The sequence below is a fragment of the Chlamydotis macqueenii genome, chromosome 1, assembly GCF_036417535.1.
Source record: "Chlamydotis macqueenii isolate bChlMac1 chromosome 1, bChlMac1.mat, whole genome shotgun sequence".
Classification (NCBI taxonomy): domain Eukaryota; kingdom Metazoa; phylum Chordata; class Aves; order Otidiformes; family Otididae; genus Chlamydotis; species Chlamydotis macqueenii.
This window is the reverse complement of record NC_141556.1, coordinates 189,317,905-189,343,227: the sequence shown is the minus strand read 5'-3', so window position 1 is coordinate 189,343,227 and position 25,323 is coordinate 189,317,905. Positions and strand designations below refer to the sequence as shown.

Below are 25,323 nucleotides of genomic sequence, written 5' to 3'. Positions count from 1 at the left end.
TTGGCATCCAATTCAAAAGCAGATTTTTTTTTTTAAAGATGTCACCAGATGTTTACTTATCATGTAGAAAATAATGCATGACCTAAGTGTCCTCATTTGAAAAAGGCGAACTATTTTGGTTAAAATTTAAAGGAAGTTCAATTTTAAGGTAAGATAGAAGGAAAATTTTAGGAATCTGCTTTTGACAACTGGTTGGCAACTTTAATTAATTATAGGCAGAGCTATTATTGTCCAGGTTTGATCAGGGAAATTCACTTTACAAAGCTGAAAAGCTGGTATTTTCTTCAAGCAATGGCAACAAGGAGTCATGTGATTGATTCTGCAGAAGTGATAGAGATGTATGTGGACTAGGCAAGAGAATAAAGCCTACAAAATCAAACTGAAGACACTTTTTGATAATTTATTCCAACACTTCAATTTATAGAAAACTGAGGTAACCCTAACAGAAGCAGAACTCAATATTGCGGAAGGAAAAAGAAAAATCACCAGTGAAATAAAATTTGAAAGTACAATCATATACCATTCATTCTTTAAATCTGTTCAAATTTGTACATGTTTCCAAAAGAAAGATTGGCGTAGTCTGTCAGCAATCCACAACTCTTTTGAAAGCACTATTGAAACCTGTGTACTGTAACAGAGTATGACATTGCTAAGGAAGACTCAAGACCCCTCCCTCCCTCTCTGATCTCATTTGAAGCATGAGAACTTCAAATCAGATTGCTAATGCACAAGCCCCCAATGTACATTTGGTCTCATTTTTATATGCTCTGAATTAGCTTTCCATACCCTTTTCACTACAGACCTGTAGATGCCCAGGACTCCAGGCCTTGAGCATGCAGTATTAATTAGTACATATGAACAAAACACATTTATAAAAGACAATGTTTTAAAACTAAATGTGCCTTCTCTTGGACCTTCTACAGTCTGGAGACGATCTGCAGTTTGGTCTCAGACAAATTATTTCAGCTTCAGACAAAAACATCTGGAATGTCAAGAGACTACTCAAAGTTCCTAGAACAGCCTTATGAACATTACTGTTATAACTCAGTAAAACCCATTAATGTTTCCCATAACACTGAACCTAAATATGCACCAGCGTGAACCATGATTGATAATTCCAAGTTGCAATATGGCCACGTGTTTCCAGATACTACAGAAACAAATGGTTGTCGTCATTCACAACACAATATTGCACAACGCAGAACAGAGTGCCTCTTTTTAATATGTATAAGGAACTCTCAAATGTATGATGAGACAAAAGCAGATATATTTATTTGAGTGAATTTATAAGACATGTTAAAGCTACTATTTTATAAAATAAAAACCTGATTGCCAGGTAAGAAAACCTTTTTGGAAATGCTTTCTCTTTTCAAAATGTTGTACAAATTCCCTGCTGACAATCTTATAAAATACATACATGCTGCAAAAATGAAACACAGACAGGAGCAATGGAGAATTACCTCAGCTTTCATCACCACTTCACTTGATTGAAACCGTTCTCATGTTCCATTAAGTATAATAATATACTTGGGAAATGTAAATAACCTAATTACATTTTCTTGTTTCAAGTTGCCAGGCACCAGTCATATATCGCAGTCGTATAAAAAGGAGATCCCTGCCCATCTGCAGCCAGCTCCAAAAGGGAACTAACTTAGAACCTGTGATTAATGAAGAAGGAAATCAGAAGGACACTGTTAGAAAAAATGAGCATTGGCAAGACACGCATTTAAGTAGCCATGAACCTCCGCATTCTCAGCACATTCAGCCCTACGACTTAGACTTTAACATTAATAAAAATTTATATTGCAAAAGTTATTGCTATATAGTAATTACATTATACTATAGGTGGGAGATTCTAGTTTGCAAGCAGCACAGTAATTCCATGTGTGCCACAGAATCAAACCTTCAAACCTCGTGGTTTGAAGCAGCTCTCCTCCGCCTCCTCACCATTGTGAGGTCCCACCATCTTGCTGTGGTCCCAAAATGGCAGCACCGCCCGTGGTGGGCACAGTGATGGAACCAGCACTAATTAAACACCCCAAAAAGCTCCAAACTTGCTGAAGCAGCCATATAGCGATGAGGTGATGGGATAGCTCAGCCAACTCCAGCCTGATTCCCTGCAAGTATGCCGGCAATTTTCTAATGGTCTGAGACTCACAAGTTTTACAAGGTATTTGAGACAGGAGTTGGTGGCCGTTTTACTTTAATATGAAAGGACAGGGAAGTGGCACGAGGTTTGTCTTCTCTGCAACAAGGCTTTGTTCAAGTAAATAGGAACCTGAACACCAATAATTAAGCAAATGATTTCTTAGCAACTTTGGAGAAGAGGACCACCACATTGTCTTACAGCAATAATGTGAATGTGCCAATCTTCAGGCAAGGTAAGGAACACACACTACGAAACTAAGCCCTCTTCTATCTCTGCTAACATTTCTGTTAGGTGCAATATACACGTGGAACCGTATTGAAAGAAAACATTTATTTTCTAGTAAAGCTGGCTTCGGATGTTCTCTACCTGCACCCTTCATCACCATTGCAGTTCATTATACTTTCTGTTGTTGTGTGAGGAGAAGAGATTCAGATTAAAAAAAAGAAAAAAAAACATGAAAAGGAAAAGAAAAAGGAACTGCATTTGATGGGAGGAAGGAAGTGAGCAGAAGCAAGCAGTACCTTTTAAGCTGGCTTTGCTATGAAGAAGTATGTATGGAGCTATACTTTCCAGTAACCCAGTAACAGAGACCTCCCTACAGGTCTGAAAGAACCTTGTATCTTAAGAAGAGAGGGTGGCCTTAATAGGTGGGCTGAGAATTTTGTAAGGCAAGACACAGTGAAATGCAGTTGAATCAATAGATGATGATGGTCAGACTTCCTGTATAGTGTTTTACAACTGCAATATTTTTATTAACACATTATGGCAAGAGGATGTGCCGAAGCAGTGCTTTGTCCTGGGAGTATAACTACCTACTTTTGTCTCCAGTCGGAGTTTCTCTCCCTTGCTACCCCTTCACCTACTTGTCCTGCACCATACCATGGCAGAAGGCTGGCAAGGACATGACATTCAGAATTTCTATGGAAAGAAGATTGTGTGTTATCAAAACTAGGCAAAACATGGAAAGACCCTCAGCCATTTTATTCTGGATTGACATGTAAGGAATCTTACAGGAACATAAACAATTTCCCTACCTTCAATTTCAGTCCAGTTGACAGCAACTTCTGCTACAGGTATTCTCAAGCGCTGAGCTATATAAAGAAGTTCCACATCAAACGCCCTGAAGAAGAACAGAAAATAGCAAATACAGTCACGCTTATTTCCAGAAGAAAGATGATGCCACTGTTAATTAAATCCCTAGCCTGATTTAAGGAGATTGGTGTTCAGTTACGAAGCTGATACCAATTCTCTACAGGTCAGATGCACATGAAAGGCAAATTGATTTCCCTGACTGAACAGCTCAGAACATAGCCAAATATACAGACAATACTTCACTGCATCCTGTTTTTGAAGGTACAGGTCATGCGGTGTTCAAGTCACTGCTCACTTTTCATTCTGCCACAATCATGAGTTAAACATTTTTAAAGACCAAGCAGTCAAACGTTGCAGTGTCAATCTACATCTCTAGTAGTTTTCATCAAAGGGGACAATTATCTGCTATGGCTTTACGTCGATCTGATGGTTTCTCCTTGTACTTTCTAAGTTAAGAATAAAGGCAGCAGCACAGAAGTGAGAAATTATTTATGTTGCTGTGCATAACAGAACCTGAACAAGAGTTGTACTTTACCTGGTGATCATTTAATGTATAACACAAAAACTCTCTCTAGAGACCTGTCTTTTTGGCTGGCAGAATTGTTTGCCGGTTGTGCAGCAAAATGAATTGGGGAAGTGATCCTGCTCTAAGTCAGTTGCCCCTCCCTGCCCCATTTGTCCAAAATATGCTTTAGTCCTCTCAGTTCTGTGCAGAGAATTGTTTGTGGGTTTCACTCTTGCAACTGCATGCTCAAGTAGACCTTCTGGATCTGAGGCAGTGAGGCTTTTGATACTAGAAAAATGTTTTGGCAACTACAGCTTGTAATGCTCGGATAGAAATCAGCATACAAAACTACCAGTAGCTACTATTGACAAGGGCGAATGCAAATCACAATTATGAAGACTCTGGTGATTTTGGTTAAATTTCTTAGATTTGTTGGTTGCTGGGTCTCTTTCTCCCTTTGTAGTCTTCAAATGCCAGTAAGGGCGTTCTTGTTCCTTACATGAGTTCTAGTAATGGTAATTTAAGCTAAACAGCCCCTCCCAGTAAAAAGCTTTTTAAAAATACTAGTCTCTATTGGAAAAAACTGTCAGTGGCCATCCACATCTGATTTCTACTAGGTTCAATATGTATTCAAACACAGAGGGGTTTTTTTTGCAGAGAACTAAACCTCGAAGGTTAAGGAATTGGAAATGTTTTAGCCGAGCTGTTGGCAAGGTTTCTGGTTTGAAGTCATTGGAACAGATCTCCCAAACCAGCTTACAGAGGTCTTGAAAATGTGGCTGTGAGCCAGTCAAGTACAATTCAACACTAGTCCACATTTTGTCTCAATAACTTCGTAAGTTTAGAATCTCCTTAAATCCTCATTGCTAAGTTCAAGAAAATTTTCTTCTGAAATGAAAAGAAAAATCTTTTGCCACTGGAGAACATGTATGCAATAAACAAATAACATTATTTGTTCATGCTTCAAGGGTTACTTGAATCTGAGTCATTGGTAATCCCATTTAACACTACAGAAAGGGTAGAAAGGGACAGACAGGTGATCAAGAGCAGGCAAAAAGACATACTTTAGCAGGCTGCTAGCCAAATTCAGATGTTACTTCCTTCTAATTCAAGCCACTCTCTCCTTTTAAGCAGTGCAGTGCATTTCTGCAAAACCGTTAATGACTGCAACAACAGAAGTCCACTTTGAAATGTGCACTTAGGTATGACACATAGATGTAGGTTCCCACTGAAGTGCAGACCACAGCACGCTGGCTTGCTGCTGAAATCATTACCAAACATGCACCAACCTGAACTTGCACTGTACGCCTATGTTACGGGAGAGCTACTGATATCGCTCTGGACAGCATTAAAACATACAATGGCAGCACAAACAGAGGTTATCTACAGAGACTACAGTTACTGTGTATAAAGAATTTAGAGCCACTTGCTAAATCTGATTTTGATTAAGACACAGACTTTTTGTCACAAAAAAAGTTACTGGAATAAGTAGAGCTTTTTTTTTACCTCAGTGAACTGAATCTGCTCCAAGCAGCCTTGCCATTTCACTGTTTTCTTTAAATGAGGGTTGAATATTATTTTATTAATTAAGCCATGATATTTTCTACCGAAGTGGTATTATTTAATTTTTTTGCTGACATTTTACATTTGTAAGCCAAAAAACCCATGTATCCACCTTTGAATGTTTATGAGTCATGTGCATTAAGACTAAATCTAATTTTGTAATACTTACTACTTAACTGACTAAAAATCTTAAGAGACACAGAATAATTGTCTGATGAATTATACTATATGAGCTGCTCTAAAAATACTAGTACATAAAGTATTAGCCTAGTGAACTAATAGTTATTTGCAACAATTCCTATGGACAACCCATTAGTGGAATTTCAGCGTATACATCACAGTACAACAACCTTAAATAGTTTGGTGAACTACAGCACTCAAGAAAAAGATTAAAAGCCCAGGAATTAGTCAGGTTGAACACTAATACTGTTACATGTGGTTGCCATTTGTATAACAGTGAAAATATCCTGAAATTAAAAAAACCCTATTCAAAGTTGGAAGGAGAATGACTTCTGTAGTATATTGCTGGGATACCCTTTTTTCTTCCCCTGTTCCCCACCACCTTTCAGTACACCTCATACGCATACCAGAACAGTCAATTGGGGAATACAGATCACAGTGTATTCAATACACTGACAGTATTACAGCCATACTGCTGATCACCAGATCCAGACGGTACAGAAGAACCATACAGAGGTTTCCACAGTCAGGATTTAAGCGTGGGTAGGTTAACTGGAGCCTACCCTAGAGAAGATCAAAGCAACACCAGTGGATGAGTTGGTGAGTGCAATACATGTGTTTTTACACAAAGACATTTGTGACTAGTTAACACGTGACAGAACCGCTCTTAGAAATAGCAGTGAATTATTCACACCACGTACTTCACTGGATCCTGCTGCAGAGTGAAAGTAGGTGCCTCTGGGGAGGTGGGACACAGCTCAGAATATCTAAGTTTGGCTCTAGCCTGATGAATTCAGGCTCCAACCTAAGTACCCAAATTTAGACACCCAAAAATATATGGTACAAACAATTTCCCCATCTATTTCTAATAGTAGCTCCATTATGTGTTAATTAACACAAAGTATAAAATACAAAAATAGAAAAACTTCTCCATGTGGCTGTGTTTATACTAAGGAGTTAAGTTTGGTTAAGGAGTTAACTTTTGGTTAAGTTACAATTTAAGATGATGCTGGCTAAAATTCAGTTGAACACCAAAGTTGGTAGGTGTTTAATTGCATTCAGCCCTTTTAAACGGAATCCTTAAAATGTTTCAGCTTATAAAATATCTATCCTGCAAAATTATTCTGTATTTTAAAATTGCACTAGGAGTCTTTTTTTGCTGGTCCAGTATTAAGTGTTTCAAATACCAAACTTAAGCATTCAGTTATACTGTTTTAATTGGAATTTAGGACTTTTCTACATCCAATAAATGTTGTTCCAGTAAACTCTTAATGGGCAGAGAAAATTTTCAATGGCCAAAGAGGTCTAAGAATGAAATAGGATGTCAAGGGGGTTAGACTGCCAGTACTGCTCCAGCTGTACTGGGGCTTTTGAAAGTCTGTTTACATGTCTGCCAGGAGCAGGATTTTTTCACAAGACAAACCAGACATATTTGTAACAGCAAAATATTTTTGTGTTGATTAGAAATTCATAAACAATTCTACTTGTGCACAAAACCAGGAAAAAACAATTCATTCCACTGCTCATGTCGGTCTACAATGCCAAAGGAGGGGAAAAAAAAAATCCCTGTAGCAATATGAATGCTTGCTTTTCTGTAATTTATAGACAGAGGCTCACATTTAGAGTTTAGTGACAAAATGGAGAAACAAACATTAATTTTTTATAAGGAGTTTTCGAGATTTAAATGTGAAACAGTATGGCTTGTCCAGTGCACTGGGCAAATTTATAGACAAAAGTAATAGCAACAATTTGATTTAATCAGTGTCTGCTGAGTTGTGTATTATCATTGTATATTGCCACTTTATAAAAGCATGTCAATCAAGCCTGGACTAGAACTATGTCTTGAATTTCCCCTCAATTTATCAATATTCCAGGGATGATAGTAAATGCTGCTATGTCTAGTTCTCCTAGTTAAGGAAAGACATTTTCTGCCTGGAAGAAAAGTAATGTTTTTTTTTTTTTTTTTTAGCCAGAATAAATCAATGACAAAATTTAGGATAGGAAAATTCTGCCAGTGAGACCATTTAATTTTCCAGTTTTCTTGCTGTGCATTAAAATTTAATACGAACAGTTACATTTCTCAGGTCAAGACTGTAGATGCAGAACTAGAGCTTCTTTTGCATCTGAAAGTGAGTAATTCCAACTGTCTCTATTATGTTTTTAAAATATCCCTTTTAATTTTCTTTTAAGTTTTAATTTAAAAAATGTGCTCCATCCATTTCTGAAAAATAGATTAGTGGTGTAATCAGATTCAGAACCTAAAATGCAAAGCATATGCTCTCTGTTCAAAAGGTTGCTCTCATTTCAAACTAATGTCAAAACTTGGCTATTTAGAAAGTAAATTTCAAGAATGTTTGGTTTATATTTGTATATATGCAGCCCACTCCAAAGAACAGTTAAAAAAGTCAACAAGAACACTCACAAAAAAAAAGCTAGTTTAGGACGTAAGCATGATTTCTTAATATCAAAGATAGAAACAGTTTCCAGTCTCTATTAAATTTCAAACACTTTCTAAACTTTAGATTACCAAAATATCCTAGGAAGTATCTTGGTCTTTCTTTAAAAAGTTACATGATCCTTATTAGCATAACGATAAAACAGTATTTTTCCTTGTGTATTTCCCTTTGCTTTTAAGATTTCCTAAATATAAGCATCTACAAAGCAAATTCAGCACAGCAAGAAGAAAACTGTGATCTCAGTTTTCTAGTATTCTGAACATTAAAGAGCTGACATTCAATTTGATGTCAACGGGAACAGAAAGAGCACAAAGAAACCATAAAAAGTGAAGGTCTAAGCAATTACTTTTTCATTCTTATTGCAGCTGATATTGGGCTATTTCCTTGTGATTAAATTAGTATTGAAACTGTCAAAGATGCACATAAGATCATATAAAGGAAGATCTTGATGTTCTCCCCTTCCTTTTCCTATGAAAGGTGAATATGGAAACTCAAGACTCCAGTTTATTGGTGGTGTTGGTGAAACACTGAAAATACCATATGCATTTATTTTTGATGTCTCTGAAAGCTATTTAAGTTCGGAAACTTTGAAATCTTTCAGCTTGTCTAACCCAGCACCAGCATAGCTACGTTGTTTACATTGACATGTCTATTACCAGCGTGTAAGATGTACGGCTTCCCAGAAAGAGACTGTGCTCCTAACCCTTCCTCTTTGAGTGAGGTATGTTATCAATCTGCTGAGAGACATAGAAATAACACCTATATCATTTCTTCAATACCCGTTGCTCTGCCTTTGGAGCAGTATTGACAATACTCAGCACTTCAAGGCAGTCTCCTACTGCCCAGTGCTAATTCAGCACTCTCTCCTGTATGCAAAGACACTACTGGATTCCTTTAACTGAAGGGAAGAATTCTCTGGGCTTTTTGTCTACAGAAACAATGGGTACTGCCTATACAGCCCAGAAAGCGAGCTGCCTTTGACACAATATTGCTTCAGTAGTTTTTCTTGTAACCCACTACTTTCAGGATTTACCAAATGGTTTATACAATTGTTGTGGTTTTGTTTAGTGAATAAATGAATAGTTTTCCCCAAGTCAAGTCTGTTTTGCCTGTAACGGTAACTTTAAGGATTTTATCCCTGTCCTCATCTCAAACCTCGAGCTGTTTTTTCTTATATTATCTCCCTCTATTCTCTCAGAGGGTGGGGGGAGTGAGAGAGAGACTGCGTAGTCTGGTCCCGATCGGGGCAGAACTATGACAACAATTCAGGCATCAGCAACCTGACACGTTTTTCCCTACAGATTACTATGCTCCGAATCCAATTTACCCTGCTGAACTTTACTCATCTCCAGTAGAGACAGCTCCTTCTGTACAAACTGTTTGGAGTCCCTTTATAGTCAAAGGCAGGAAAGAGGCACTTGTCAGCTGTGCTTCATCTGCCATATTTTAGAGGCCTATAATCGAATGAAATTAATTATACCCTTAAATTGTTTCTTCTTCTATTGTCTAAGAAGGGAGGCTAGATGACAAGTAGATGTGGTGAAGTAAATCCTGTCCATTGAGTGTGCGTATTTACTTTCTAACTCAGCAGTAAGCTTAACAGTTCAGGGCAGGAACTTAATATTAGATAGCTGATTTTACAGCCATTTTATATTAACATAATGAGTAAATATGTTATGTATTAATGTTTAGTCTAAATATGTATTATGTCCTCACATAATAATTCACTTAACACTATAGCACCTCAAAAAATTTGAGCCTGACACCACTTGAGCAGACAAGACAGATGAGGCTTACGCAAAAACTGAATTATGTTCATTCTCTTCAACAGCTCACCACACGCTCCAGTTCAGCAGCGGGGGAGCTCTCGAACCTTGACTAGGGTGGTGGCTCTCAGACAGCTTTTATCCTATTAAATGCTGCTTGTTTGTTGACTATTCTCCAGCACTCTCCTCCGTTACTAGAATATCTGAGCACTGACCATATGACCATACCGGAACTGAATCCTTCTTTCAATACCTAACAGAGCTGCACTTCATTAACGGGATTTTAAGATTTAAAAAGAATCAAATAATTTCTTCAGATGTCAAACAGCCCCAATGCAGTGATGGAGAGGTGGCAAACAACCCAGATTTCTGAGCCTCTTGTCCACTATCAAGACAGTGGTTTCTCTGCAACCCCTTGCTGATGGTCTCAGTATGAATGAGTTGTTCTGTGACAGTTAAGGACTGCCCATTGTTCCAGGTCAGGAGAAATATCATACTGACTACTGTTTGTTCCTCTTACATCTTTATACTCATGATATGTACAGAACCTCCATTGCACAATGTCTAACCAGTTTTTATTTTCCTTTTTACACACATGCTATGCAATGGAAAGATATATTTATTTAAAATAACAAGTTTCCATTACTGGGCTATTTCACATTCTTACATTATTGCATACAAAGGAATCCAATGCATGGCTCTATGGGATAAATGTTTGATGTCCCTATGTAATTTCCAACAATTATCCCAACTGTCCATACAACACAGACATTTCACTTACAACTACTGTTTCCTTCAATGCACCCACTTTCCCCACATACTTATACTCCTCCATCTCGCAGTTTATTTCCAGATCTCATAAACATTAACTGGGAAGGGGACAGTACTTTGTGTTGTGCACTGACATGTTATCCTCTAGTTATATGTGCTAAACGGCGTGCTGTGAAGATGACAAGTAACTTCGCAGTCCTTCTTGTAGTTTTTTATTTCAGCAGTGGCAATAATCTGAGTTTCTCTCCTCTGTGGGGTTTTAAGTTTCCACAAGACTTGCCAAAGCTTTCGATCTTCAAATATCTACTGTTCTGTCAAATTTGGTTTGAATTAGCCAATAAGTATGATAACGAAGGCAAGGAAGCACAGAGACTGCTGAAGGACACGAGGATAAAACCAGACAATATATTTCTGCCTGATTTGGCAGAAAATTAAACCAAATAAAAAAAAACCAAACCAAACCTACTGCTGTTTTAGGCAAATTTGTGACTTGGAAGTATCTGAGGAGCTGTTTATTGGAAGGATTTGAGTTATTAATTTCTTGACAAACAAAACAAACATTCTTCATCACTAACCAGTACATTTCAGATAAATAAATAAAAAAAAATCATGGGATGAGTTTATAGATTACTGTAAATAAAAGAGCAAGAATAGAAGGCTAATTTTATAGCAGCACATATAAGCACAATGAATTAACACACCAAGACATGAAGATCTGGTGTGTTCCACAGCAGCAATATAATTACTATAAAATAAGCTAGCAATATCCTTTTTTCGTTGCCTCTATTCCTGGATAACGGGGTATAACACAATTATTTTTACTCTTTCATTCCTTTGTTGCTAGAGAATCTGAGTGGCAGAAGGCAGCTTGCTAAGATTCTTGTAATAAAAAAAATTAACACTTTACTTAATATGTCTGACCAGTAAGTGCAACTATATTCAAAATTTTCAGTTTAAAATACAATGGGATTAAAGACTGCATTTTTACAGATTAAACTGATTTATCTTCATTAATTTATTTCAGTATTTCTTCTTGAAATACTTAATTTATAAAGTGCAGTTAAACAGGGTAATTTTGAGACGTGCACTTCTGGGTCTCTCATATGCGTTTAACCATGTCTTTACAAAATTCCTGTATATGAAATTTACGTAATTTTATAGATCAAGTTCGGTTTTAAAGATAGCAGTACAATCATACTTCTCGCTCAGCTACAGCTTTCTTTAGGGCAATAAGCAAACCATTCAGCTATGAAAGTGATTTTCCAAACTGCTCACAACTCCAGATTCAATTCAACTGAAGCTCTGCATTCTGCACCAGATTTGTGTGCCCAAACGCTACCTTTGCAATCCCACTCTGGAGGAGCAATATAGCTCAACTATCACTGCCAAAGCTCAACCCAGAACTAGACATATTGGAATTGACTAGGACTGCAGGATTACATTAATTTTTGTATGGGAACACTGCTTAGTAATTGTGTTCTCTGACAGCAAGCAGTAGCCCATGACAGATGTTCTTGCATGAAGACAATAGTTTGATAAGATTTGATTGTACTTAATTAAGCCATCCTTTTTAGCAACAGCTGTGGTATAGGAAATTTACTAAAATTACAGTATTTGTTGGAAACAGTGTTTGAGTCCCATAACAGTAGGCACGACTGTATCATTCTCCTAAGAGAACTGTCCTAGCTAAATTATAATGAGATAGACCTCTAAAGTAATTCAAAGACTATGCATCATTTTCTACTCTCTTAAATTAATGAGATCTATCACTAGTCCTCTCATTAAATATTCTAGCAAGAAAGTAAGCAAAGAGCAAGCATTTCCTTTAACTTTGAGCCTTCAGCAATTACGAACATCTTACCAGATAAGGATTTTAGGTAAAACATTTTGGTTAAGCAGCACTGAACTGTGAGGCTGTAATGTATAAAAATAGATTGATAAAAGTTTTGAATAGGATTAATAACTCTTAACTTTCCTTATCATAATAAGAGCTTCTTTCTCCATTTCTTACTCTGCTTGCATGGCTCCTATCTGTAAAAGGAGAGAGGACTCTCAGAAATAGGGAGTGAATTACAACACAAACAAAGAGTCTGTCTTTGGAATTTATTTTAGATGTGAAGAGTGAGAAGTTATTCGGATTTTCTTCCTGTTTGCTCCCCTCTCCTAATCAATTACCAGTTGCTCTGACAAGGTAAAACCAAAATGTCCTACTTAGTATTACATAACTCTTTCTATATCACATGCCAAAGTAAAATGCACTTGCAAGGAGCCAATTGTTGCCACCCAAAATCTCAGCAATGTAGTCTTAAAATCCTTCTTGCAATTTATGTTGGATGCTATTTTAAAATCAAAACTCAGTAAGTCCATCTGTTCCCCTTTTCCCTATCATCACAAGAAGAAAAAATAAAATTAAACACTCAACTATTTCCAAAAGTATATCTTAATAATGAAATAGAATTCCTAGCAATTACCATTATATTTTAGCACAACAAGAAACCTAAATTGCCATGCAAACAGTACTATAGTTGGTTAAATTGAGCAGCTAGGATTTATACACAGACATCACACACTTCATAGTAGCTGCAATACTGAAATTACTTTTTCAAAATCATGTTAAATTAGGAAAAAAATGAACAATAAAAAAAAAGAAATAATTTACCAGCGTTCTATATGAAGACTTGAGAAAGTCTGTGAGGCAGCTTCTCTGGTTAAAAGTTTAAATCCGCACTGTGTGTCCCTGATCTCTTTGACACAGAGAAACCATACAAGGAAGTGGAACCCATACATAAGAAGAGTTCGAAAGTAAGAGCGCTGTGGACAAAAGGGAAGACGTTAGATGCTTTCATTTAAGTGATGAGTGAAGTGTTTGAACAGAGCTGGCTTACAGGACAATAATCCTGTTTTGTGACAGCTTTCAAAGTTTGTAAACTGTTTTTGTCTTGCACTGGAATGAAAACAGAAGTTTTCAATTGCTACAGTGAAAATTACAGCTGAAAAGGAAAAATCTGCCAGTCAAGAGCATGGTTAGTATGCTGGCCTAGGATATGACAAGTCCAAATTATTTTCTTTGCTTTCCCTAATTCAGAACAGAGTGAAAAGCTGCTCTAAATTTCATTCTGGATAATACCTTATTAAACGGAGCAGGAACCTGCACCTGGATTTCAATTCATGAGTGGGACAGCCATAGTATCTTCTGCATAATTCCCTGGGAATTCATCCAGGAAAACAGTGAAGGAGGAGGGGGATGGCATGCTACATGCTCTACTCCACTGGACACTTAGAAGCTGTTTTTTTCCCCTCTGTCTAGTCTTCTTTTTCTCCTAAAAACTGGTTGAACAGACCCAATAAATTCAAAAGTTACCAGGACAAACAATGGAGAATCAGCTACTCTTAAGAATACATACTAAAAACTAAACAGGCCCCAGCTGCTACTCTGACACATTTTTTAAAATTTTCTATTATTAAAAAAAAAAAAACAAAAAACAACCACCACAACTGGGAGCATCTCTTGTTGTTTGCCACCCACTTCTTTCGTTTAAGATCGAATGATCTCCAGAGCTTGCATGTACCATGTTAAGGCACTTAAGGGAATGCAATAAGAGAATGCACTTTTTTTGCAGTATGTGACGGACCAAGTAAAAATAGGACTAAAGTAATAGCTGCTGTGCAAGATAATACTTCATTCTGTATTTCCAGAAATGTTAAACAGTCACTTCTTTTGCTTTCACAAATATATCCTATGCTCCTGGTAAATGTTCTCCCAGCTTACTGTTTGGTTACAATTTTGTTCTTGACATAATAATCAAACGAATAAGTTTGTCCATGGAACCTGGAGGCTGGACTCTGGGTTTGCAGAGGTCCCTCCTAGTCTTTTATTCAAGACAGCTCCTAAACAACTAGAACGCTGATCCACAAACTGCTTCTGAACTCACTGCTGGTCTTAAGCTCAATTTAGGTGATTGTATCTAAAACTGCAAGCCAAATAACATGCAAAATCTTCAGGAGCCAACAATTTAACTGGTAAGCATTTCCAGGTGATAAGAAATGCCTTTAAAGCTAATAATTTCAAATCTCACTTGAAAAATTAGAAGATGCTCAGCTTATTATGTAATAATCTTTGGCTTAAGGAAATGCAAATTCCTAACTTGTGCCTCTCAAAAAAGTGCTGTAGCCTGAGGTCAATGGTGGATCTGGTGTAGATTCTTTGGCACTTTTGGTGAAGGTGAGCCACTGCGTGATCAAGAACACAAGGCTGCTAGTCCCAAAAGGGAAGCTTTAAGAGGCTGCATGACTGTCAGTCAGTGAAACTGCGCTTAATTCACAAAGAGGAGTTCCTGGGTTATGTTAATCACTCCCAAGACTATTCATTCTTGTCATACTATGGATTCAGTAAAGTACATTAACAATTCTGGAGGCAAAATGGAATTCTTGATGTCTTGAGCCTGAATTTAAGGGTGAAATTTTGGTCTTAATAAGTCCCAGAGGGCTGCTTATCACAGCTTTCTTCTACTGGTTTAGATGCCACTAAGCCCAGAGAGAAATCCCAACCTATCAAAGATTGTTCTGCAACTTTTTTTTAATATCTATTGCACTACACCACAGTGTCTTCCCAATGTGGTAAAGGCAGTCTTTCCTTTCCAGTCTAGGGACAGCTGGGTGATGAAATGGGCAACATATTTCAAATAGAGCAGCACTACCTAGCCAGTTGGTGACTCCTTTATCAAAAAGTCAGAAATATGGGGAAAAACAGGAAGCAAAGGATGGACACATCCTAAACATTCTACTTTTGCGCTAAAAGATAAAGCCCTATTGCAATTCCTCCCCATGTAGCAAGACCTTCAAAGACGAAAAGAAATATGAATGCATAGAAGAAAGCTTGTCTATGTTCAGTACCTGACCACACAATGAAGCATTTTTTCCAGGCTTAAATTTATCAGCTACATGGTCTCCATGTAGTAGTAACGTTTCCAGGATACACTAGCTGCACAGCTAACAAATAACTGCAAATGGTATATTCTGTACTACAAGCGTGCAAGTACCATGCCAAAGATTTATCCTAATTTCTGAAAATGATGAAGGCTTTGGATTTTTTTTTTTGTGAGGATGCTAACATACACACAGCAGAATTTACAAGAACTCTTTCCAGTGAAGCATTCCAATACTACCTGATAAACCAGAAATAAAAATTAAACATCTACCAAGGGCTGGACATTACCAGTGTAACTTCTTTTGAACTTTTGTAACTATTTTAGTAGTTGTGTATATATTTTAGAATAATTTCAAGTATTAAACATAGCATAAACAAAGCTTACTCTTGAGAACATTCAACATGATGAGCACATCCAATGATGCTGAAAAAATTAGTCCACCAATGTCTGTTGCAATACAAGTTCCATGCCTGTGCTTTGTCAACTACTGTCTGCCAAGACATCAGAAAACCAAATGCAAGATAAGACTGTGCGCGTATGCATCACTGTTTATTCCACAAGAGCCACACACAGAACAGTACTATCTGTGTGTTCAAAATTCAAAAAATTTACTATGAGTAATACAGAAAAATTACAGTACTTTCCCACGAATTGAGATACTCTTCAAACAGTTTGCTGCTAATTATCCCTAACTCATTTTAAACAGGTCTCAAGATCTGCAGATCAAGCTCTTGCACTGGAAGAGAATCAATAAAGATGAACTCATCACTTGCCTTTCACTCCAGCCCCAGTCCTGGGTACTAGCTACCAATTCAGCTAGGGATCAGAAGTTCTGTTTGTAAGATGTTCTCAGCTAGGAAAATTAAATCCATAAATTGGCACACTAATTGAAACCAGTTCGAAGTGCCTGAAATCTAGAACATATCCTTTGCATATGATGGAGGATATGCTACACTTACTACAAGCTTTTCCTATTTTTTAGTTTCCGTTCTTTAACAAATAATGATTACTTAACAGTAAAATCTGTAATGCAGAATCAAATGATGGAAGTATTTGAGTACTAGTACACAGCAGAAAAGGGAAACAAACCTTTGCTATTGAGTCCTTCTCCAGATGAGCTCTAGAACCACAGGAAATAGCCATTTGGTTCTGCACAGGAATATAAATTGAAGAGTTATTACTTAAACTGACATATTCTGGATCAGTGGAATCTTCTGTTGAGAGCTATATAATAAAAACTTCAAAACAGTATACTCTTCTACTTCCTTTAGATACGCTCTTTCTACTGCTAGATTACGAGGCTAAAATCAGTCTTTCCTACAACTTACAGATCATCTAAAATTTATTACATTTTGCATACGGTGCATACAAAGTGTTGCAATTTATCCGGGTCTGGTTTAGCTTACATTATTCCTCTGAGGTATGCCTACAGTAAAATGTGTTAAACAGCACTGAGAAGCATTCAGCATTCCTAGACACTTAATGATATAATGTATATTTTCCATAAATATTGCATATAGAAAGGATAACAGAATAAAGTACTTATTTCACTAATGTAGCTGCAAACAAATAAAATGCCATGGCACCAGCCATAAATACAATCTCAAATTAGATCAAAACAGAAGAGTTAAAATTATTCTCACGCTACTGCTCCTCACGTGAAATCTCTCAAATTTGCTACAGCTGACTGATGCTGGAGAACCAGCAGCTGCTGCTGCCGCCTTCGCAGCAGAAAGCGCCAGAGAAACACTGCCGCCCCGTGGCTCCCGCACTTGCGGTCCTGCACTCTTCACACAGGCGCGTCCCTCGCAGCTCCTCCTGGAAGGCTGCACATCACTTCTGGCACTTCGGGAAACTAGCTACAAGCACCTCACCGTTCTGCATTTAAGCAGAAAATAAAATAAACCTCAGTTCTTTCAAGTCAAGCATGCAAAAGAGAATGACTATCCAGGGAGGAGGTCTTGTTCCACAGGTTTTTGAATTTGTATTTACAATAAAAGTTCTTGCAAATATTGTTGTTTAAGCTAACAACTTTGAGAAAAGAGAACCTCTAAGAAATAGGGTGAAATTAAGATGCATCCTTAAAGGTATATAGGATGACATTAGATAAAAAGAAAATACAAATCAGTTAACAAAGTAAAAATTGTTTTTTAACTGAGTAGGCAGCACATGGTATTTATATAGAGTAGAACAACTTCAAAGGAAGAATGGTAAATAGAACATTATGTACTACATTGAAATAGGCACAGTGAATGCAAAGGAGGTAAGAACTCGTGGAAGCTACCTCCTGACAGCCCTTTCTTGCAGCTCCTAAGCTTACACCTAGGTCTTCAGACTCACACCTAGATCTTCAATTGGATTTCAGAGAACTCAAGTCAAAGAGAGTTATAAAAATCAATCTGTATGCACGCACATTAAACTGAAACCATGTTAATTTATACTCACAGGCCACGGCTGAAGATTTTTTAGACCTTCTTCTACTTTTTCAATATCCTCAAATTTTGTAGCTCCATCTGCATCAGCCATCAGAATTTTTTTCCCCCGAGAACTAAAAACACCCTGCAATTAAAACAGTCAAAAATCATCATCTTCAGAATCAATATTTGTCATAAGCCAGCCACAAGACACTGCAAAAACCTAATGTAGTAACTAGAACAGTGGTACCCAAAGATTCAACACAACAGGTGAGAATATTCTGCTACTAACAACAATTTATCAGTTGATACTGTAATAACACCAAGAGACTTCACACACTAAGTAGTGTCCCACAGTCACAGACAATGCACAAACACGAGAAGTTAACAATCCAGAGAAGTTTACAAACTAAAAGCTCTACAAACCAAAATCCTGAGAGACAACAAGTTGCTACAATCAGCTCTACAGAGGAGCACACAGAAGCAGTGATTAGCAGCTGCCACTGCACTGGACAGCTATTTTGTGTCATCTGACCTACGGAAAGGAGGATGCAGTGCTATTTTTCCTAATGCTGTTTCAAGAGAAATTAAGAGAATTCAAGAGATAATTTAGTTTTGAGAAATAAGTCTTAAGTCACAGTATCACTGCAAAACATTTGTGATGCACCAGGTGTGACAGCTTGTTTTGCTATATCCTTGGTCAGAGATATCTGACAATTTTTGCAGGGGTACAGACAGGAAAACACTTAGCAGTGGGTCTGCCAAACAGTGTCATAACCAAGCATGTGAGACTTTGGAAAAACTTGTCAAGGAAGTAGTAGTACACATACCCACTCCACACTCTGCAGTGCAAAACTGTACAGAGAATAACTCTCCATCTCTTGGAATAACTTAAAAGTTATATCCCTCCACACTTTGTAATTTCATGTTCTCTCCATTTGCTACAGTTATTCATGTATCATGCAAAAATTAAATTGACATACTAAAGATAGAGCTTAAAATACTGATACAGTCACTGATAACCCATAAATGATGACACCTTTTTACACAGAAGATGTCATTCCTCTCAAGAAAAAAATAGTCCTTCTAAATGTGCATAGATCATTTATTTGTAGAACACGATTATTTTATCATAATATCTACGTGCAAATTAATATGTGAAAACATAAATTGTGCTGGTTCTACTATCAAGGTAAGAGCAATGGGCTTGAGTAAACACAAACTGTGTTGGATGAGGGTTTGTTCACCAGTCATTTTTAAAACCACAACTATGACTTGGAAAGCAACATTTGCAAATTTAGATGTATCTTCTCTACAAAAGCCTTACGTTAATCTGTAGAGGTTTTTTTGTTTGGTTGCTTTTTTAAATGCAAACCTATTTCTAAGTGGAACTAACGGGAACATGAAACTAAAGTCTAACTTTTTTTTTTCCTTTTGAATTATCATATTAAAAATGTCTTTGTTATTGATCTTCCTGGAAAGAAAACACTGTTTCCAAGGTCTAAAATAAGCTCATTTTGAAAAGAGTTTTTGCCTTAATTCACAGAACCTATACTCAGTTTTCTCATAATAATTTTGTTAATGTATTGAACTCAAAATGTCAATCAGTATAGCTCTATCTTCTGCGTATTTGGGCACAGGTAGTTCAGACAGAGAAGGAGATAAAAGTATCAATTACCATCCTGACTGCTCCTCCTTTCCCTCGATTTTTTACTAAAGAAAGCACTCGCACTTTGTCGCTTCCATATTTCTTGCAGTACGTCATTGCAACCTGATAGACACACAAAGAAACAGCATAAAACAAAACCAGGAATCAAGGTAGAAGTCTACATTTGCTCACCATTTAAAAAAACCAAACTTAATAGCACAGAGCTATAACCACTTCAGTCAGCACAAATAAATTGTCAGTGTTTGCTGGAGTCTGTTTGGGAAAATAAAAACCAGTTTACAGTTAACACAGGAAGACTGAAGAAGCTAGTCATGTTCAATAAGAACAGGATATGCCCCCAAGCAATTCTATACCCATTTCACCCATGTCCAAAAAACTCAATACTAATGTAATACTATCATACTATTACAGACCTTTTATACCAACAGTTAACCAAAGAAAAATGATTTTCTACTACTGCTATCTATTTCATACTCATCTTGCTGCTATCTGTGGTTTTAAACAAAAATTCACAGTGATAAAAAAATCCCATGTGTACATTTTGTTCTATGCTGTGGGGAAGAGAAAGCCTGAGTTTTCTCCTCTGATTTTTTCTAAAGGTTATCTCAAGTCCTTGTAAGTCCAGAGGCCCATGGCCGCAGTGTGCTCAGTTACAAAAGTTGCTAGAAGGAATGTAAAGCAGTCAAAAAATAGATATGAGCAATCCTTAATGGACAAGCTTAAGGGAAGTAAATGAAAAAGCAGCATTCATTTTAATAGCTAACACAAACATTTTCCAAGCAGTAGTAAAAAAACCCCTCAAGTTGGCCAGCCTTCCCTTCCAGTGACATAAATCAAAGCCGAAGCAGAAGAATGCAGAACTATTTTGAAAATACTACTGCTGGCATGGGGATTTTAAAACGACCAATGCCATGAAGGGAATGGGAAAGAGCTGCACAACATGTCAGTTGTTCTGTCAATCACAGAATAAATCAGCTATTTTAAAAGGCTTTTGGGCTTCCTCAAGTTCATACCCACATCACTATGGACATGTAGAATATTTCACAAGAAATTTCTTGAATTTAAGATTAGAATTTTTAGAATCTCAGATGCAGAAAAATGGCTGTCACAACTGCCAATCAAGAATGTAATTGCAAAAGAATTAAATGTGTAAGCATGTGTGTATGCAACACCCACAATGCATATAGAACAATGACAGAAAATATTCAGAAACATGAATATTAATTGCCAACTACTTCAAGTAGTTGCAAAACATTGTTACATTCCACAAATGCAGTAAAAAAAATCCATACCTCTCATCACTTGGTAAGACACATCTTTTTCTTACCTTTGTTGTTTGATCTTTACTACCATCATCAACGACTATTACTTCATAAGTGAATGAAGGATCTCGTTTCTTGAAAACAAAACCAGAAATAATGCATTTAATCCAATTTCTCAAGTGGGCAGTAGGTCTTTCAAACATCAGCATTCTTTTCTCCCTAGCAGTTTTTAACTCATTTACAGCTGCCAGCAGACATCAATACGACAGAGCAAATTTGTTAAGATGGCATAATTAAAGAATTTTGCCGTATTTGATGAGTGTTAGGTTACATGGGCTTGTCATAGTTTTCCTCAGCTACCATCTAGAATTCAAAAATCAATTCAGTTGTAAAAGATGAAAGCTCAGAACACCACCACTGCTAAGAAAACCCAAACAAAACAAAACCCACAAACCTTCACAATGGGCTTCTTATCCAGGGAACAAATCCTAATGAACAGATGCTTGTTGGAACAAACCAGAATTTAGCTTAGAAAGCTACATGTATGGTTAATCCTTAATCTCTGTCTTGGAGAGATATCATGCATACAAAGATTTTTCATCATATAGTAGTATATTAAATTTTTACTTAATTTAAAAATACCTTCCAGCATTCAATCTAAAAATAACTGATAAGACAGAAGCTTTACTTCTAAGTGGCTAAGTACACCAAAATAACAAAGTGAATAGATCACTAACTTATTATACATAACACAGAAAAATACTGAATTTTAAATGTAAAATGAAAATACCTGTCTTTTTTCTAGATAATCCAAAGCTTCATCCATCATAAGAGGTACTAGAGAAAGGCAGAAGAGGTCAGGTTAGTAGATTGTAACAGGCAAAGCACCAAAAGCACCTGCACAAGCAAGCTGAAAACAACCACAAAGCACAGCTTAGGAAACAGCCTCTTTCATACAACACTACCTTCAGTAAACAAGCTCAGCACCTGCAACTCTAAGTCCTGCCCTTTCTGAATGCAAAAAGAACACTGAAGAAAAGCACACATGGAAGACAGGCTAAAAGCATTTCTTCTGAAGGTAAGAACCAACTTTCCATTTTGAGATATGTAATTCTCTACACAATCTTAAAGGAAAAAAAAAAAAAATTCCCCACGACTGACCCTGCAAACCAGCACTCACTATCTATTTAAGCAAGCTGACAGAGAAGGCAACAAGCAAAATTCCTAACACTTGTCAGTAACATGCCTTCTCTTACTGCTGGCCATGAGGCTTCAGCCAACGAAAGGGCATTACTTCTGCAGCTGATTTATCTGCAGGTTAGAAAGATATTAAACCTTATGGTTGACTTTGCAGTATATCTTCATTTTTGAGCACATCTCAGTGTCGTAGTTTAGCCTCAGCTGGGCCAGACTATGCAGTCTCTCTCTCACCCCCTCCACGCTCTGAGGGAGTAGGGAGAGATAATACAGGAAAACGGCTCGAGGTTTGAGATAAGGACAGGGAGAAATCCTTAAAGTTACTGTCATGGGCAAAACAGACTTGACTTGGGGAAAACTATTCATTTATTACTAAAAACAGCAGGATAATGAGACAGAGAACGAGGTAACCTCCTCTCACCTCTCCCTCTTCCTGAGCTTAACATTATCTCTACTACCTTCCCCCCACCCCGAGTGGCACAGGGGGGAAGAGGGAATGGGGGTCGTGGTCAGTTCATCACGCGTTGTTTCTTGCCATTGCTTCATCGTCCGGGGAAAAACTCCTCGCATTCCTCCCCTGCTCCAGCGTGGGGTCCCACCCCTACGCCACAGTCCTTTGTGAAACTGCTCCAGCGTGGGTCATCTCTTCCACGGGGTGCAGTCCCTCCAGAACGGCTGCCCCAGTGGGCCCTCCATGGGCCACAGCTGCCTTCAGGCATCCACTTCCCCCAATGCAGGGTCCTTCACGGGCTGCAGGTAGATCTCTGCTCCTCTGTGGACCTCCATGGGCTGCAGGGGGACAACCTGCTCCACCATGGTCATCACCACAGGCTGCAGGGGAGTCTCTGCCAGGAGCCGCATTACTCCTCCCCCTCCTTCTTCACTGACCTTGGCATCTGCAGCTGTTCCTCTCACAAGAAAAATTCTTCACAACAGGCTGGCAGGCGCCTCTCAGGTTTTCTTCACTACTCATCTCCTCTCCACTTCTTACAGCTGGGCCGGGCCGAGTTGGGCCCAGTCGGCTGCCCCGCGGGAGGCCAGAGGGTGAGGCCTACAAGGCCCACAAGGCTCGCGCCTCCCCCTCTGCGCCTCTGCCCCTGCTCAGCTTCTTCACATCTTCTCTTCTTTTTTTCTGTTTCCCCCTTCTTAAATACACTATCTCAGAGGCGTTATCACGGGACATTCTGCTACCAATCGGCTCAGCCTTGGCCAGCAGGGGGTCCGTCCTAGGCCCAGCCGAGTCCACTGAACAAAGGGGAGCGACTTCTAGCAGTTTCCTACAGAAGCTACCACCTTAGGCCCCCCTCACTAAACAAAACCACAACACTCAGGTTATTATTCTATCTCCCAAGTAAGAGATGACTAAACGAAAATCACATGACACATTAAGACCTTGCCTACTGAAAACAGGTGTATGAGAACCAGGACTGAGGAATGTGCTGGACTTGAGAAAGGGCCAGGCCTACCTCGTGTCTAGATACACTTTGTTTGTCAACATCTCTCTTAACGGAATCCCAAACAGCTCAGGATTTTCACTCACCAAGAAACAGAATGACAATACGAGCTACCATGTCAACTCCAAACACAGCTTTAGAGCTCGATTATTTCTATCGCATCTGAAAGCGTTCACTTTTTAGCGTCAGGAAGTTAGACATATGGCCAAGTCAAACAGAAACGAAAGAGACTGTCCTTTTTTTTTTCTGCTTGTCTGAAGCTGCTGCTGTTGCTTACAGAGTGGGAAGCTCTCAAAAATTTTAAAAATCGTTTTCTACTTCTTGCCTTACAGCATTTTCAGGGGCAGTGAACAGCCATTCTGATGGACTTCATTAATATAAAGAGGATTCTTACAAGTGCCCCCTGCTATTTTTAGCAGCAGAAACCAAGTTACATAGTGTCTTAATTTTGAAATTCAATGTACTTGGACTGTTTTCTGGAAACTGTGTCCAAAATCAGATACATAATCTGGCCTGCCAGAATCTATGGCTAACATAAACAGACCTCTGCGTTATTAGAGTAACAACAGACAGACTTTCTTCTTTTTCTCAAAACAATAAAAATCTTACACCGGTCTTCCTCATTGTATGAAGGCACAACAACAGAGAGTTCCCTTGTAGCGGGATCACGTATACTTGGTACAGGCTCTTTCCTGCCTTCTGCATTTATGAAGAATTTCTCTTCTTCATGTTGGTGAAGGGTTGGCATTTTTATGGCTGTTACGTGAGCAATCACACAAACCTGTGACGAAAAAGAAATGAAAATGATCATTAAGCATTCTATTAAAGGTTTACCTAGCTGTTGAACATGCTACAGGGGGCAACCAACTATATTTCAGGAATGAGACGGGTCAGCGGTGCATTACTTCATCCACTGGCCAAATCACACAGGACCAAAACCTTTTCCTACCATTTAATGACTCCATTTCACCTACTCTGACCGCTGTCAGCATCATCAGCTTGTCGCTGTTTTCAACTGCGGAGCACGCAGACGCCTCCAAACTTGTGGTCCAAAGCCCCGCTGCCCCTTCACCAAGGAATCTCGACCACACAAGCTGGTGCTGAAACCGGTGGCACTACTGGTGACCAGCCAGTCACGAGTGCTTGCAAAAGCGAGGCTCTGATCTTTTCTTAAGCACGGATAAAATAAATCTACACAGCTTGGTTTCTGGAGCGCTCTTACTTGGGAACACCGCATATGTGGGGCTGGGCAGCAGAACTTCCCAGGTGTGGAACTTTTCGGATCTGCATGGCATTTCAGTCACTCGGAAACACCCAGGACTCCCACTCCCAAGCGCCTACCGCCAAAGGGCCTTACCGGGATATGAAGGCGAAACGCCCCCTTTCCTTCCCGTTTACACGACGCCCCACGCCACGCCTTGCGAAAACACACTCCCCCCACGAACCCCCTCACATGCACAGCCCCGCCAGCTGCCGCAGAAAGGCAGCCGGGCTCCCACGGGGCCGCTGCAGCCCGCCTGGCCCCTGGCCCCCCGCCAGGCCCGGGGCCACCAACCGCCCCCGCCCCACGCAAGTGGGGTTGGGGAGAGGGCAACCCCCACGCCCCGCTCCGGCCCTGGAGGCCCCCCCCCAAGGCCCGCGGCTCTCACCAGGCCGAGGAGGAGGAGGAGGAAGATGAGAGCGGCCAGGGCCGCCAGCGCCACCGCGGCTCCGGGCAGGGGCAGCGCCATAGCCCGCGGCCGGCGCGGGGGAGCGGCGCCCTATCGCGCACGGACAGCGACGCGGAAGCCAGCGCCTCGCCGCCCGCTCGCCGCCAAGAGCGGCCGCCCCGCACGGACTCCGCCGCTGGGAGCCGATGGCGCCCCCTGGCGGCAGAGGCCCGCTGGTGCCGCCGCTGTAGGCACGGCCGCGAACAGG

At 39.1% G+C, this 25,323-nt stretch overlaps 1 protein-coding gene across 4 annotated transcripts; it reads right to left on the bottom strand.

The window, feature by feature from the left end:
- Nucleotides 1–387: 387 nt before the first annotated feature.
- On the bottom strand, nt 388–25,230 carry ALG5 (ALG5 dolichyl-phosphate beta-glucosyltransferase). Of its 4 annotated transcripts, XM_086771956.1 has the most exons (10): nt 25,056–25,230; nt 24,016–24,187; nt 21,546–21,592; nt 20,821–20,889; nt 19,503–19,595; nt 17,856–17,969; nt 16,500–16,559; nt 13,142–13,293; nt 3,184–3,269; nt 388–1,658 (listed from the first exon to the last, which is right to left on the bottom strand). In XM_086771956.1, the coding sequence occupies exons 1-10, from the start codon at nt 25,134–25,136 to the stop codon at nt 1,546–1,548; spliced, it is 987 nt and encodes a 328-aa protein (XP_086628082.1). In that variant the 5' UTR covers nt 25,137–25,230; the 3' UTR covers nt 388–1,545. The 4 variants fall into 4 exon arrangements, with proteins under 4 accessions (XP_086628082.1, XP_086628084.1, XP_086628086.1 ...); XM_086771958.1 differs by lacking the exon at nt 19,503–19,595; XM_086771960.1 differs by lacking the exon at nt 25,056–25,230 and having other exon boundaries at nt 24,018–24,150.
- Nucleotides 25,231–25,323: the final 93 nt, after the last annotated feature.

Coding starts and splice junctions, on each gene's coding strand:
- ALG5 (XM_086771956.1), bottom strand. CDS start 25,136: ATGGCGCTGCCCCTGCCCGGAGCCGCGGTGGCGCTGGCGGCCCTGGCC. Junction 19,596..20,820: donor GTAAAGATCAAACAACAAAG/GTAAGAAAAAGA, acceptor TGTGTCTATCAG/GTTGCAATGACGTACTGCAA. Junction 3,270..13,141: donor AGTCTTCATATAGAACGCTG/GTAAATTATTTC, acceptor GTTCTTCTTCAG/GGCGTTTGATGTGGAACTTC.